The 15,201-nt window shown below is 36.3% G+C and overlaps 1 protein-coding gene across 1 annotated transcript in view; it reads right to left on the bottom strand.

Moving 5' to 3' along the window:
• Nucleotides 1-15,173, bottom strand: part of Uxs (UDP-xylose synthase) — a 28,406-nt gene extending 13,233 nt beyond the window's left edge. The window contains 5 exon segments of the mRNA XM_022081849.2: nucleotides 3,986-4,173; nucleotides 6,091-6,204; nucleotides 7,320-7,605; nucleotides 9,740-9,993; nucleotides 14,987-15,173. Of these exon segments, the coding sequence (XP_021937541.1) occupies nucleotides 3,986-4,173; nucleotides 6,091-6,204; nucleotides 7,320-7,605; nucleotides 9,740-9,993; nucleotides 14,987-15,053 (909 nt within the window). The 5' untranslated portion in view covers nucleotides 15,054-15,173.
• Between the last annotated feature and the right edge of the window lie 28 nt (nucleotides 15,174-15,201).

Genomic DNA, 15,201 nt, shown 5'->3' with positions numbered 1-15,201 from the left:
GTGATGCTTCACAGAGAATTGTGATGAAGCTGTGTCTGCATTGGCATGACCCTTTCTAGTTGCAGTCTTTCTTTACACCAGTTATACTGAGATTCGATAAGCCCAATTTTGGCAAGACCATTCATTACCCAGGTCCATCTCTCACATCTGAAACTTGCTGCATGAGTAATGTTACTGAGTTATCCCCACCTGCCTTAGTTTACTTAGTTCCTGTATGCTCTGCATATATGCAAGTTAATTATGCTTAAATATGGCCATATTACTTCATATAAAGAGGATATAATTATGTTAATCAGCAATGATTTAGCAGGAGTTCTTTGCCATGTTTAATATGTATAATTCTGTTACATGCCTCACAGACTACCCTAGAAATGAGTCATAGTTTGTGCAATATGTTTTAAGCAGCTGCATAATTGTCTCTGCTATAGATTGTTAATATTAATTTGGTGAAACAATGTTACTGTGGTATGGAAGGCCAAAGTTTGCTTTGATGATACATTACTCTTTCAACAAGAAAAATGGTTACTGGCTGTTCAGAAATTTTTTGGCCTGCTTTGGGGAGTTTCAGTCATTCAGGCCTGCCACTCTTCCACTTCTCCTTCTTAGCGCAAGCCCTGTATGGAGGCTTGGCTTAAGGTGATCAAGAATGTGGCAGCCTCTCTGATGGTCTTATTTCTGGAGTGACATCAACACCATACACCAATTGGAAGGAACCCTTTTCTGACTGTCCCCGGACATTCTCCATTCCAAGAAGCCTGTGATCGCTGATTCTGTCACGTGCCTATTTAACCAACAGCTTGTTTTCACCCAGTAGGAGACCTGCTCTTCTTATACCTTGTAGAGTAGGATCTGTATGGACCTTTCTCACCATTTATTCTTGATGCTACTGCACAAACAAGGGATTTAATGGAGTTGATTTGGTGTGTGATGAAGAGTATATCAGTCATGACGCCAGATGAACTGACAAGGAGGCCCTGAACCTTGTTTGTGGGGAGAGGTTGTGCCGTGTATCAAATTTCCACCACTTGAGTGTGCCTCCATCATGTGGCCATCTGCTTCTGGATTGTGCATGCAAGCATGTGTGCTCTTCCACCTTTCCCCTCTCCCTTTCTCATTTTTCAGGTTGTGGGGTGACTATATGCTCACCCTGATTATGTTCCCACAATCCACCCTGTTAGCATTAATAATTTTATCTGGCCTGGATATTTCAAAATCATCATTTTGGCTTGGTCAGAATTTTGGTGGTATGGGATCCATGATGTCCAGAATATTTAATTATGTTCAATATTGGGTGATTTTGGGCCACAGTGTGGATGCCAAGTTGTTTTTAGGCTTATTTAGGACTTTTCAGTTTTTGGTGTTTTGGACCAAAGATTATTTTTCTTTCTTATTGTATCAGTGGGTTACATAAGATGTTCAATTATTTACTTTGTCATCTCAGCTTCCATGTTATTGTGCTATTAGTTTGATTTCCTGTGTTGACCCATGGACCTGTTTTCTTTTGGCACACATTATGTACAAACCTAATGAAGAGGAACTGCACTGTACCATCGGCACAAACGAGTGAAAAATATGAAGCATACTGTTACAGGCTATACAAGAGTGCCAGGCCACTTCAAAACAAGAATGGAATGGTGTGCTCCAATGGAGTACACAGAATTTAGAAAAAAACCTTTTCTTTGTTACTCTGCATCTCACTGTCTATGATGATCATTCACTGTTAATCACCACCACACTATATAATCACAAATAACATTTCCTCATATGGTACTTCATTAAATGTAATAAAATCCTGTCAGGTGATCAGCCAAGTCAATGCTGACTCAAAATACAATGTTTCAGAGAGTAGCTCTGTCTCCAGCATCACTGACCCTGATGACAGAGACAGGCAGAGCTAGTCTCTGAAATGTTGGTATTTGACTGAACAATGATGTGGGTGATCACCCGATAGTTTTTATAACTTTCATGTGCTGTAAAAGTCTTAAACCTTACACATTTCATTAAATATTCACCATATCAAAATATGTTTCAAATAAAAGCTATTATCAACTTCCATAATGCATGCCATATCCAAAACTTGTAAGCAATGAACCACTTTAAAAACTTTTTATATGAGTTTCACATAAACTAGAGGTTATACTGGACAACCACAATCAAAATTTAAATTGACAACACAAATCTTAGTGTATAAACCAACTTAGGACAAAATTGGTTAAGAGATGAGAATGGTGATGCGCTTCCAGATCCCCACAGTATTCTGAACAGGTGGAAGAATTTACTTTTGGCAGCTAATGGCTGTACATAGGATTAAAGATGTTTGGCAGACAGAAATATATACAGGCAAGCCATTAGAGCCTCAGCATTCATCTTTTGATGTCGAGATTGCTATGGAGAAGTTGAAAAGATGTAAAGTGCCAAACACTGATCAAAGTATGACAGAAATGATCTACAAAGGAGGTATACAATACAATCTGAGATCAACAAATATATTTATTGTGTTTGAAATAAGAAAGAATTGCCACAGCAGTGGTAAGAATGTACTGTTTTACCTAGTCATCAGAAGGGTAATAAAAGTAACTAGTAATTATCAAGGAATATCACTGTTACCAACTACACAAATTGTTTCCAACATCCTTGTGTGCAGAAGAAATTACAGCGGATCATCAGTGTGGATTCTGATGTAATGTATTCATCATGTACTATTTCTGCAATGGGGAAAAATGGGAGTGTAATGGGACAGATCAACTACTGGCTTTAAGAAAGACTGAGATTTGGTTAGGAGATTTGAAGTGAATGAGATACATCTGATTTATGTGGTGATGTTAATTTATTGGGAAAAAACATAAATATCATAAAGAAAAACACACTTCTATTGCTTGTAAGGAAATTCTTCTAGAAGTAAACGCAGAAAAATATATAAGTAATGTTATATGTTCATCACCAGACTACAGAACATCACATTATAAAGGTAACCAATAAATTCTTCGAAAAATGTGATAAAGTTTAAATATGCAGAAATAACAGTACTGAGTTAAAATTGTATTCTAGAATGAATTAAGAGCAGAATAACTTTTAGCAATGCATGCTACCATGTACTTCAGAATCTTTTGTCTTACCATCTGCCATCTGCAACTGTGAAGATTAAAATATACACAACTGTAATTTCACCAGTTATTCTGCATGAGTGTGCAGCTTCATTTCTCATGTTAAGGGAAGAACACAGATTGAGGGTGTTTAAAAACAAGGTGCTTAGGAGAATATTTGGGCCTAGAATGCATGAAGTGATTGGAGGCTGGAGAAAGATGCATTAAGAAGAGCTCCATTATTTGTATTCCTCCCCAAATATTATAACGATCAAGTCACAGAAGATTAGATGGGTAGAACATGCAACACAGAAAAGGGAGATGATAAATGTGTAGAAGATTTTCATTGGCCAGCTTGAAGAGACCACTCAGAAGACCTACTGAACCACAGGGAAACGGTTGCAGAATGTGAATTTGATTCATTTGACTCAAGGTAGGAACCAATGGTAGACTAATAAGTCTATGGGTTCCACAAAGGCAGTGAATTTTTTGACTAGTTATGAAGGGCTCTGCTCTATGGAGTTAGTCATGCAAAGAACACACATAAATTAGTAACACTCAGAAAAGAGGTGTTAATAATGTTTTGTATGGTCATGCTATTCCTCTACATGGAATAGTAAACCAGAACATCAGCATCTTCCAGATCTGATTGGCTCATAAACCCAGATGCTGTCAGAGAAATGATCCTGACAAAATGCTGTGAGGTACAGCTTTGAGCTAATGTTAGGTCAATTTAATTTGACACATACTGTTTTAATCCAAAGAAATACTGACCCCTATCTAGTGATGAGATTATGAATGCATGGGGTTTACATTCACTTCCCCTTCCATCTTCATGATAACAGTGCTTGGACAGAGACAACTTAAATTTGTTCCCAAAGAAACATATAAGATATTCTTACTGTAATTGGTTCATTCTTCAGAGCTTGTAATATGAAGTTTGAAACAACTCGACCATCATTCATATGCATTCTTGGACCAAATGTGTTGAAAATTCTTGCTACTCTGACATCAACTTTTTCTTGTTTAGCGTAGGCATAGCTCAAAGTCTCTGCTACACGTTTGCCCTCATCATAGCAAGCTCTTGGACCTGGAAACAGTTACATGTGCACTGAGAACTTAGAAATAACGGTACTCTTCCCAAAACAAAATGCAGTTCCAGGTAGCTGCTACTTAGCACTGTAAAACATTCATGGATGAAAAACATGATTTGTAGTTCAGCAGTCTTCAGATCGAAAACAAGCTTCGAGGAAGCATTGTGATGACACATGGCTAATAACGTAAGCAACTACAGTTCAGTTCATATGTCATATACACACTGGAGGTTGCTGAATGCATAAAATAGTTTAAGCTTGTGGCTTGGGTTCCAGCCACATACACAAACACGCATTTTTTCCCCGCACACTGAGGGAGGAAACTCAGCACTAAATGCTGGCTGACACATGATGTTGTTAGATACAAAATGGTTTCCGATGAGAATGGCAGACCACAACTTTGTTCTGAAGGACTCTGTAACACAGAACTAATGGAAACCAAAGTTATCTCAATCAATACAGATGGTCTCAGGATAAAGTCTTTGAACTCAAGACCTCATGTGATGAAGAATCTGCAATGATATGTTGTACAACAATATATTCAAACCTAGATCAGAAACACTGTACTGCATCCATCCATGTCTTTGGTTCTTATACACCTCATGCTTCATTCCTTTGAAATGCTTTCATCACCACGCACTTCTATGTCTTTTTTGTATTAAAGTGCCATATGATGTGCAAAGTGCAGTCATGTTGATGACAAAATAATAGAAAGAACTGTTGTAGAGTACATGTATCTATTATCTTACACAGCAGTCATTATAATCTCATATATGGAACAAAACACACGATTGTTAGTTTGAACTTCCTTTTTCTCTACAATTTCATCAATGGCAATGTCCAGGGTAAAAAATATGCTGAACTGTATACCCTTACTGAATTCTGTTCAAACACCAATGAAACCAAAGGACATTGTTCTTTGTTCGTGCACATCTTTTCTTTCACTTGACACTGCCCTTTTCCCATGACAGACAAAATGCAAATAACCCTGATTGTATACTACATACCTTCATCTGTATAATACTTTCCTTACTGTGAAGAGCCTGGTGACTGTATTCAAACAAAAGAATCTTTGCATACATTGTTAGTGTGAGGAAAACTTTCATTAATAATAATCCACTAAACCTGTCACTGTATGCAGCTTGTTTTGGGCAATGTTTCCATTTTCAAATCAATGCCCCTGCCAGAAGCAGGATCATTTACTGAACTGCCTGAATTTAGAACATTGCCATTTACACTAGTAACTACCAACCAATAATCCAACATGCTCCCAAAGTCACTATGAGCTGGTTTCTTACCTGAGTAGTTTCATTTAACGCAGACATGCTGCTGCACAGTATCTTTACAAGGGATTCCATGGAAGTCTGAACAGCCAGTAGAAAAAAAAATGGTTTTACGGTGTATCAAACCTAAATAATGGTACAACTGTATTGCCACATGTTGGTGTTTTACCAAAGGATTCAATTTGAAATTACATATGAAATTTTTGTTCCAAAGCTTTCTTGGACATAAATTAAGAGTAGCAATATAGAGAAGAACTGTTAGTGTGGTTTGACTGTACTAGAAACTCATCACTTCTTTTATTTCACAATTATTACATTTTATCTTTCAATGCCCAACTTATTTTCAAAACTGTACATTTATGTAAACTGACATTTAATCCAAAATAGATGGGCATGTTAAAAATATATTAATTGTTGTAGGATTTGAAGTTTTCATGGTGGTGAGTCTGAAGATGGCTGTCTTCTGGGTTGTTGCGTGCCCCAATGATAGAGGCAGCAAGGACCTCTGAAACATCGGTAAACTTCTACCAGATTACAAGGTGCAACAACCCAGAAGACAGCCATCTTCATATCAATTGTTCATTAATATTACTTTTGCTCTAACATAAAGTGTAGCAATTTATTTCTTACCTATGGGATTAACATGACCCCAGTAACTCTCCGGTTGTGGATGCACTTCAGGATCCCCATACACTTCGGATGTGCTGGCAATCAACACTCTAGCTCCCACACGCTTAGCTAGACCTGTGCATATAATATTCATGTGTATATGATGGATTTTGCATACTTTATTGGCATTTATTGCAAATAAAATCAGTTGTTGCACAGAAAATCAAATAATTTTTATTGCATTCTGGTAACTATTTAGCTTACCAAAACAACATATTAAGTGCAGAAACAATAAGACTTATATCTTCTCTGGTCTACTAATTTCTCTATGACAAGCTATTTTTAAACAGTTTATTAAGTTTTACTTGTGCTTCATGCACAGTACAGGTTGTGACTGGGACATACCAAAATTTCATATGACCACCCCATTCCATACGAAACTTTACTCAAATCCATTGATTTGAAGATGAAACAAAGATGCAAACTCTTCAGTATGCATTCAATCAATCTGTACACTGAGTGCAAAAACTGCATAATAGAAATACCTGCCAAAACATCTTAACTTAGCTTTGCTTATGTAAAATTCTTGACATGAATAATCACACTTATTTGCATCCTGTTGTGGTTTGTACAAATGTACAAAATTCCATCACACATGGTTTTGGATTACAAAAAACCGTTGCATTTAAATTAAGATTTAAAAAATATATTGTGTTAATAATAACATGTTTTATGTCATAATTCAATGTAGAAATTTTGCTTCAGACATGGTACCAAAAGTGAAGATGGACTGAAACATGTTGCTCTAGAATAATGCTAATAAATGGAAAAGTGTGTGACGGAATTTTTTACCTTTGTAAATTATTCATGTGGAAATAATCAACAGCTTGTATACTGTGAAAAAGCACCTGACACAAACAGCCTACCATAATTAGAAGAACACAAAAGGCAGATGGACACAGAACATGTTAGGTACCACAATTTTGCAATGGACAATCAAACTCCACAGCACAGGTTTCTTGAAAGTTAATAGCTCAACTGTAAAAAATATCACATTCTTATGGAAATCAAAATGTCTCTGATGAGTTCAGTTTCAACACTTGAAAGCAAGATGATAACTACCACTGGTTTGCTGGTCTGATGCACCTTCACCTAAACTACTTCTTAGAGATGTCACCAGGCCTCTCAGCTATTCTGGCAGTGACAAAAACACTGAAAATATCATAATCATATCAAGATGGCATACTAACCTAACATGTTTATTGTGCCTACGGTGTTAGTTTTAATGGTTTTAACAGGGTTGTACATATAATGCGGCGGTGATGCTGGGCTTGCAAGGTGGTAGATTTCATCCACCTCTATATACAAAGGATTTACAATATCATGATGAATCAATTCAAAGTTCTCATGACCAATCCAGTGATCCACATTCTGTTTGCGTCCAGTAAAGAAGTTATCTGCCACTATGACTTCATGACCAGCCATCATCAATCTGTCCACAAGATGAGAGCCAACAAAACCTGCCCCACCTGTAACCTATAAAGAAACATACATTTTCAGACATGTGAGGACACACAGTTATACTTATGTGGTGATGTAGACATTAAAAAAGGGCCAAGTCAACAAATTCAATGGCCACCAACAGCAAAATATAGAATGGAAGAACCAAAACAATTGTGGCTGCAGGGAACTGAATGATCAGAAGTTACGGAACATGAAAATGGAGAACAGAGAACATATGTCATTCTGGCGGGCAGGTTTTTGCATAGGTAAGCTACAACCTAGGGTAGCAAATTCCAGGGGGTAGCAAAATTACTTTACTGAAATCATGTTGTATACATAAACACACACACACATTCCACTGTCCTCTTATCATATTATTTCACTCTTCATTCAATTCAGTTTTAGGTACCAATAAAGCCCTACTGCATGTGTAAAGCACACTGGAAGGCAACCAAAAGAACTTCAAATACTACAGGGCTTTTGATAGTGAAGAAGGTAATCTCGAATGCCTTCGCAACACTGTTCCCAGTCGTTGTTGTTTACATTTTCAATAATACAGGTATTACATTTCCTCTGTGATTCACATCAACATGACTGTTGTAAATCAGGCACATAAAACTCATTATCTACCATTCTAGCACCCAAGAAATTTTGGCCAGGCATAAATTTTGCACCACAACCAGCAGTGATCCTCACCCAACAATGGTAGAAAAAAATCAGAACTCTTACTTTATGAACCACGTGACACTCAGTGGCTCTCAAAAACCTTATACATCTTTCCTGTCCCAGCTGTGTTACAAATACATTATTTCACTCAATGAACACCGTCTCTTCAATAAATGATACAGTCCTGTGACCCTCATAAAAACCAACATGCTACTTAAAGGTAGAGGTAACTGTTCCAAGGTCATCAAATGGACGATGAAAATCATAACTGCCTACTTTTAGTAACTCCAAGCTTAAGCTATATTATTTAATCTTGTATTTTACCACATATACATACAAATCCGAATTTCATTGAAACACATTTTCAGTTTATGTAACTGAAATAAAAATCAGAGGAATACAAGCAACTCTTTGACACTTTAAAATGGATTAAAATTTAGATTACGGTGGCAGCACTTCAAGAGCAAACATATCTAACTGCTGAACAGCAAGAAAATACACCTCAGAACCACAACACGTTTGATACACAGCAACTAAACCTGACTAAAAGATCCAACATATTGGTTTCTAAATTGCTTTATCAGGGACTACATCCCAAAATATGGTGCCAATCAGAAAGTAACCGCTAATTTCACAAAATATAAACCTGTATAGTGACTAAACACATTAGCACTAATGAATGGAGAAACAAGGTCTTCAACTTGACTCATTTACTCAGAAAGTAGCAGCAGAGTATGCTGCGGACCATACTTCGCTTTCAACCATGAGCCACAATTAGGAACAAAAAGTTTCAATGATTGGAAAAATGATGGTAAACAAGCCATGAAACACGAAATATGGAAAGTTATATATCTTGTCACTGAATAACCTTACATTAGCTGTAGCTATTAACTCTTTTCATCTTGTTTATAATATATGCAATTCCTTCCTTTAATCAAACTGCATACACATTTACTCTAACTGCTATATTTTGGTTTTCCTTTGAATGTTGTTTTACTTGATTTGATAAATCCACAAGACATGTCCACTCAAGGGTAGCAAAACTTAAATCTGCCCTGATATCACTTTCACAAGTCAAAAAGTGAATAATCCACAGTCTAATATCACTTCAACAATAATATTTCTTCCAATTAGCTGTGAACCATCAGGAAAATGACTCTTATACACTAAACCTCATATTCTTTTAGACAAACATTTAACATTCAAGTAACAGGCAATTCAAACTGAAAACTGAAGGCCAATTTTTGGCCCCAAAGGGAGATTCAAGCACAGCATACAACCTCTGATTCATAACATTTTCAGTCAGTCCCACAGAATTAAAATAATTGTCAAATTGTTTTAATATTGGCACAAGGAAAATGTATGTACACAAATGTTATCAAGATAGATTTATGTAAATTATCAAAAGGTTAACAAAACCTCACTGCATACATAAAAGGAACAAAATCATGAAATGTGCACTGGACTACCTAACAAACACATACTATATTCAGACACTTACAAGAATGCGTTTTCTTGATCTGTAATTCAAATATTTCACGTCTGGATATCTCTGAGGAATTCTCTTCTCAAGATCCTTAATTTTTTTCTCCAGTTCTTTAATTTGCCTCTGTGCTCCTTGCAGGTTTTCACTGCCTGTATCTGGATACTGGGACATGGTTTGTTCCACAGCGTTGTATACCTTTCCTGATTTGTCATCATGATAACTGTACGATACCTTCTCCGTATAGGCCCAGCTTCTGTACAAGCACAGCACTAGAATATAAACAAACATACAACAATCTTTCCTGCACTGAAATGGCACTAAACAGAATATTTCAGCCCTTAATATCAATAAGATAAGAGGGTTGGTGGGTTCCAGATATTGTACCAAACATAACATTCCTGTTCCTGATATCAATTATATAAGAGGGACCTAGATGTGATACTGAACAGAACATTTCTGCTCCTAAATCAAACATATAAGGAGCTCAGCATTCATTAAATTCCAGCGTATGAGGGTGGGCTGAAAAGTAATTCCTCCTCTTAAATAAAACAAGAATGGGAAGGAAATTTAAATGAAGCAAAAACACATGCAAAGTTGAGAGTTTATTTTTCAAAATGACACATTATTGTTATACATAGTCACCTTCTACTTCAATACACTTACACCAATGATACACTACTTTTTTAAACTCGTTCTTGAAACAAAAACCACATGATCCTCCAACACGACAAAGCTAGACCTAACACCAGTGACCTACTGCTTACAAAATCCCAAGTGTACTTTTGAAAATGGCAAACTGGCAGGTAGTCATTACATAGCTGTGCATTGTGAGCAGGGAGGTCCTAAAATGCTGTCCAACTGTAGTCCACGCCATGATGAACGTGTTTTTGTTTCAGTATGGTGAACAAAGAAGGAAATAAAGATCTGATGAACAAAAGAAATAGGATACGAAGAACTGTCTTGATAAACAATGCTGCAGTTTGTCACCTGCTGTTAGAAAATATTTTTCTCAGAATATTTACACATTCAGTTCATACTTGAAAGAAAGCAAATCCCACAACAATTATAACAATCAAATAATCACAGTGTACTCTGAGAATCACACTAAACTGACAAATACACTGTGGGCAAACGCAGAATTAGTGATTTTTAAAGCAATGGTACAAAGCGTTCCCATTACACTTTAAAGGGTTAACAAGGAGGCAAATGCAATGATTCATGGCAAAAGTATATTATCACTGACTGCTGTTACCACATAGCTGCAGCTGCTCAGTGCTAGGCTAACAACTTAGGTAGCAGCAGTTTTGTGGTCGAACAGAAGAAATTCTCCCTGTAGCAGTGACTTAAGATTAGTTTTGGTAATATAATAAGGAATATTCAATCAATTTTCATATAAATTTCACTGGGGTTAAATATCCTCACTGGTTCTTCTGTTATGTGTAACAGATCTTTAATAGTGAGACACTCATTACTTCACAAAACCACATGCAATGCTGGTCTTCAGTTATCGTGGCCCTCAAGTCCTGATGAGAATGGAGGGAGAAAGGAGATGAGACAAGAATGGAGAGAAAAAAGAAGGAACAGTTCAAGCCCCATACATCATGCATATTACAGCATTTTTACTAATGATAAAAACTCCACCCCCTCCATACTTAACTTGCTGCTGAACTTTAAAACGTAAAACAAACAAAAGTACACAGAGTGACCATCAGACCTCTCTGAGCCTCTGTTAACAAAAACCAAACATACTGATGCCCATCTAAAATACAAAATAACAAATAAAAACCCACAATAAAGTTAATATAATATCAATCAATAGTGAAGTCACTTCAAATAACTAGTACACTTTATGGGACAAAAAATGTTCGACCGTATGTGTTTTTCAGAACAAAACTGTTTACCTCCAGTCAGACTCAAATATGCAAAACCTCTAAATCAGAACGCAAATGAACAACAGATCACAAAAAAAATTAAAGAAATAACTGCTACTCTTGCACTTTTAGCCTCATCAATGCACCACAAATAATCCAGTGATGTGAACAATAATACATATTATTACATTTTGTTCATTAGCAAAATGTTACTGGATTCCAAATGCTTTACAGACAAACAAGTACACATTCTCTTCTGAATATCACAATGTACATATTCCAGTAAGACAGAACAACACCAAGAAACCCAGAAAGAAGAACTCTGGAGTCTGAGAAAGCATTAAAATGTATGAGGAATAATAAAGCACCTGGTAAAGATGGGATCCAAGTACAGTCGATTAAGTATGGAAGCACAAAACTGAAAAAAGAGATATTTAAATTGGTAATGGAGATCTGGGAAAAGGAAGAAATGCTACAAGAGTGGAGGACTGCGGTGATTTTCCCCATACACAAAAAGGACAACAAGGCAGTCTGCAGCAACTACAGAGGCATATCATTGCTGAACATGACACATAAAGTTTTCTCCAAGATCTTGGCACAGAAATTAGAAGTGTACACAGAAAAACAATTAGGTGGTTACCAATGTTGATTTAGGAGAGACCGTTCAAAGACTGATCAGATTTTCTCTCTTAGAATGATCTTTGAAAACTGTTATGGGTTTAACATCAACCTACATTAGCTGTTCATGGTTTATAAGCAAATTTATGACAGTATTTGTATAAATAAGCTGTTTATGTTCCTCAGAGATCTAAAGGTACCTTTGAAGATAGTCAAATTGATAAAAATTACCCTAAGCAACACTACAGCAAAGGTCAAAATCCAAGGAAAGCTCTCAGAAGCATTCAAACAGAGAAGAGGAGTGAAACAAGGGGATGCCATTTCGGCTAACTTATTCAACTTGAGCCTTGAAGCAGCCATGAGGAGAATAACCATCAACCCAAGAGGAATGGTAATAAAATAATAAAACCATCCAATACATGGCCTTCACTGATAACATAGCTGTAGTAGGAATAACAGCAAACTACCTGAGAGAGAGTGTACAGCAGCTGGAAGAAGGATCAAAGTAGCTAGGTCCAAAAGGTAACCCAGGTAGACCAAGTAAATGATAAACACTAGAGATAAAAGTAGGCTTGAGAATGTTGCATGTGTCGAGATGGAAGAGGGACGCACTTTGAATGTGTAACAGAAGACAACAAAGTCGGAGTGGAAATCAAAGCCAGAATAGCGGCAGGCAATCAATGCTATTTTGCCTACCAGAAGCTTCTGAGATCCTCAAATGCCTCTGAAGCAGACCATATACTGTACCATCACAAGTGCAGCAGTGCTACAGGGTGCTGAGAAATGGACACTGACCAAGAGATGAAAATATGCTGCAGATCTGGGAGAGGAAAGTTCTATGAATAGTGCAGTCAAGGAAAATGGACAGTGGCAGATAAGAACTAACTGTGAACTCTACAGTCTCTATGAAGATCTAGACTTAGTGACAGAAATTAGGGAAAAAAGACTGTGTTGACTGGAACAAGTAGAGAGAATTCCGGAGAACAGGACAGCTGCCAAGAAGGAAGAAGAGCTGGAAGATCCCACAACAGATGGCTTGATGATATAGAGGAAGATCTCAAGAGAATGGGAGTTAGAGGTTGGAGAAGGAAGGTGGTGAACAGAGAGGAATGGATGAGCATTGTTATGGAGACCAAGGCTCTACAAGGGCTGTAGTACCAATAGAGAAAGAGAGAGACATATTTCAATACCAATCTTCAATTTTACTTGGTAAAAGTTACAGAAATTTTTAAACATATAGCTGAATAATACATAACTGTACACTTTACATGAATAATTATGCAACCTAGCAACTTTCTTACCAGCGAATATTGATGTCCAACCAAAGAATGGCGTTCACTTTCATTCTGCCATGGGACATAGTCCCATATTTCAGAAAAGTCATTAACATTAATTCATGGTTTTCTTCAAATTAGGTACACATATTGGTGTCTTTGCTTAACAAACATCAGGCATACATAACTGTAATTAATGAAAGGTAGAGAAAAACTGCATATGGATAAACAAAAGGATATTACAAATAACTTTAATTATGATGCCAGCTGAATACTTACATCACTTCTGGTTTTGAACTTTGAAAGCTTTAAAGGCTTGATTTTTGTTGCATAGATTGTGCCATTGTAGGCATACTTGGAACTGTCAATATCTAGTCAACCAAGACTTTCTATTTATCTTCAATCAGAAAAGTTAATGGATGGATCCATGGCAGACATTTCAATGATTTTGCAACTAAATTTATAAATAACAGTTATTCAGGAACATGAAACTCCACTGCAGCAGGAGCAATTGACATAGTTTCTATGGCCTTTGCTATTTTGCTAATCAAATATTTTATTTCCTTTTTGAAGCCATATTTGAAACTAAATGTAACTGCTATAAACACGCATTTGGATACAACATGTCTTGGATACGTTTGTTAAAACAGGCATCATTGCTAAACACACACTATTAATCTTCTCTGCAATCAACACAAATCTGATTTCACCACTGAAAGGTAGTGTCAACAACTAGTAATGCAAGGATTTCTATATTTCAGTAACTAACACCCAGGCTGTGGGAACATGTATTTCATTAAGTTATAAAGATAATATAATTATCACAATCACTAAACATGTCTAGTATATGCAGAATTCACTATTAATAACTATAAATCTGAACACCATATCCTGAAAACATCCACTCCTACCATAACGACTAATGCTGTGAAACTACAAGAAATCAGCTCAATATAACTTAGACTAATGTTTTCAAGTTGGTTTCATCAAAGCAACATTAATTGCGGTTAATATGAGTTAACACTACTTAAAATGCCAATAACTGTTACGGTCAAAGACTGGTGTAAAATTCGAGTTGGTGTGACGAGAATGAACGTTTATTAATGATGAAAAGGACTGGTTCATTCGTACATCAAATATATTGTGGTTCCTTTAGACATTTGAAAACCACTACAGTTATTTGCATTCATTTCATATAAAGGTAATTTAATTACGTAGAACTAAATCAAACACCACTGTTCATTGAAATTATAATTAAAACTGAGAGGTCCCAAAAAAACTTTTCGGCTGCTCAACTTCCAATTGTCATAAAAAATTTAAGTCCTTCGAACTTCAAAACATATAGCCACCGTATGTTCGCAAATAAATCTTAATTTTTTGTTCAAATTACTTTTCGCTTATTTTTTTCCACTAAATTTAAAGCAAACTGTGTAAGAATTATCCGCCTCGAATGCCACATCAGGTTGTCCGACAGTTAGAACTTGGAAATTTCTACATACCAACAAAACCACTAATTAGCAATACCAGTAGTTGTTTTACATTTCTTGCTCCTATAACCATTTCCATTCAAGCCTACTAGTAAATATAAGAGTATCAACCCTTATCATCACTATTTATGACTGCTAATGCACAATTTTTCATTTCTTTCACGCCATTTTGATCCTATCATAATAGTTTCATAACGAAAGATTAACCATTTCCTCTTATGAAATTT

This window comes from Zootermopsis nevadensis, unplaced genomic scaffold (genome assembly GCF_977971745.1).
Source record: "Zootermopsis nevadensis isolate Lab colony 2312 unplaced genomic scaffold, Znev_1.0 Znev_ptg000011l, whole genome shotgun sequence".
NCBI lineage: Eukaryota > Metazoa > Arthropoda > Insecta > Blattodea > Termopsidae > Zootermopsis > Zootermopsis nevadensis.
Note: the sequence above shows the minus strand (reverse complement) of the source record. Positions and strands in the feature narration are given on the sequence as shown.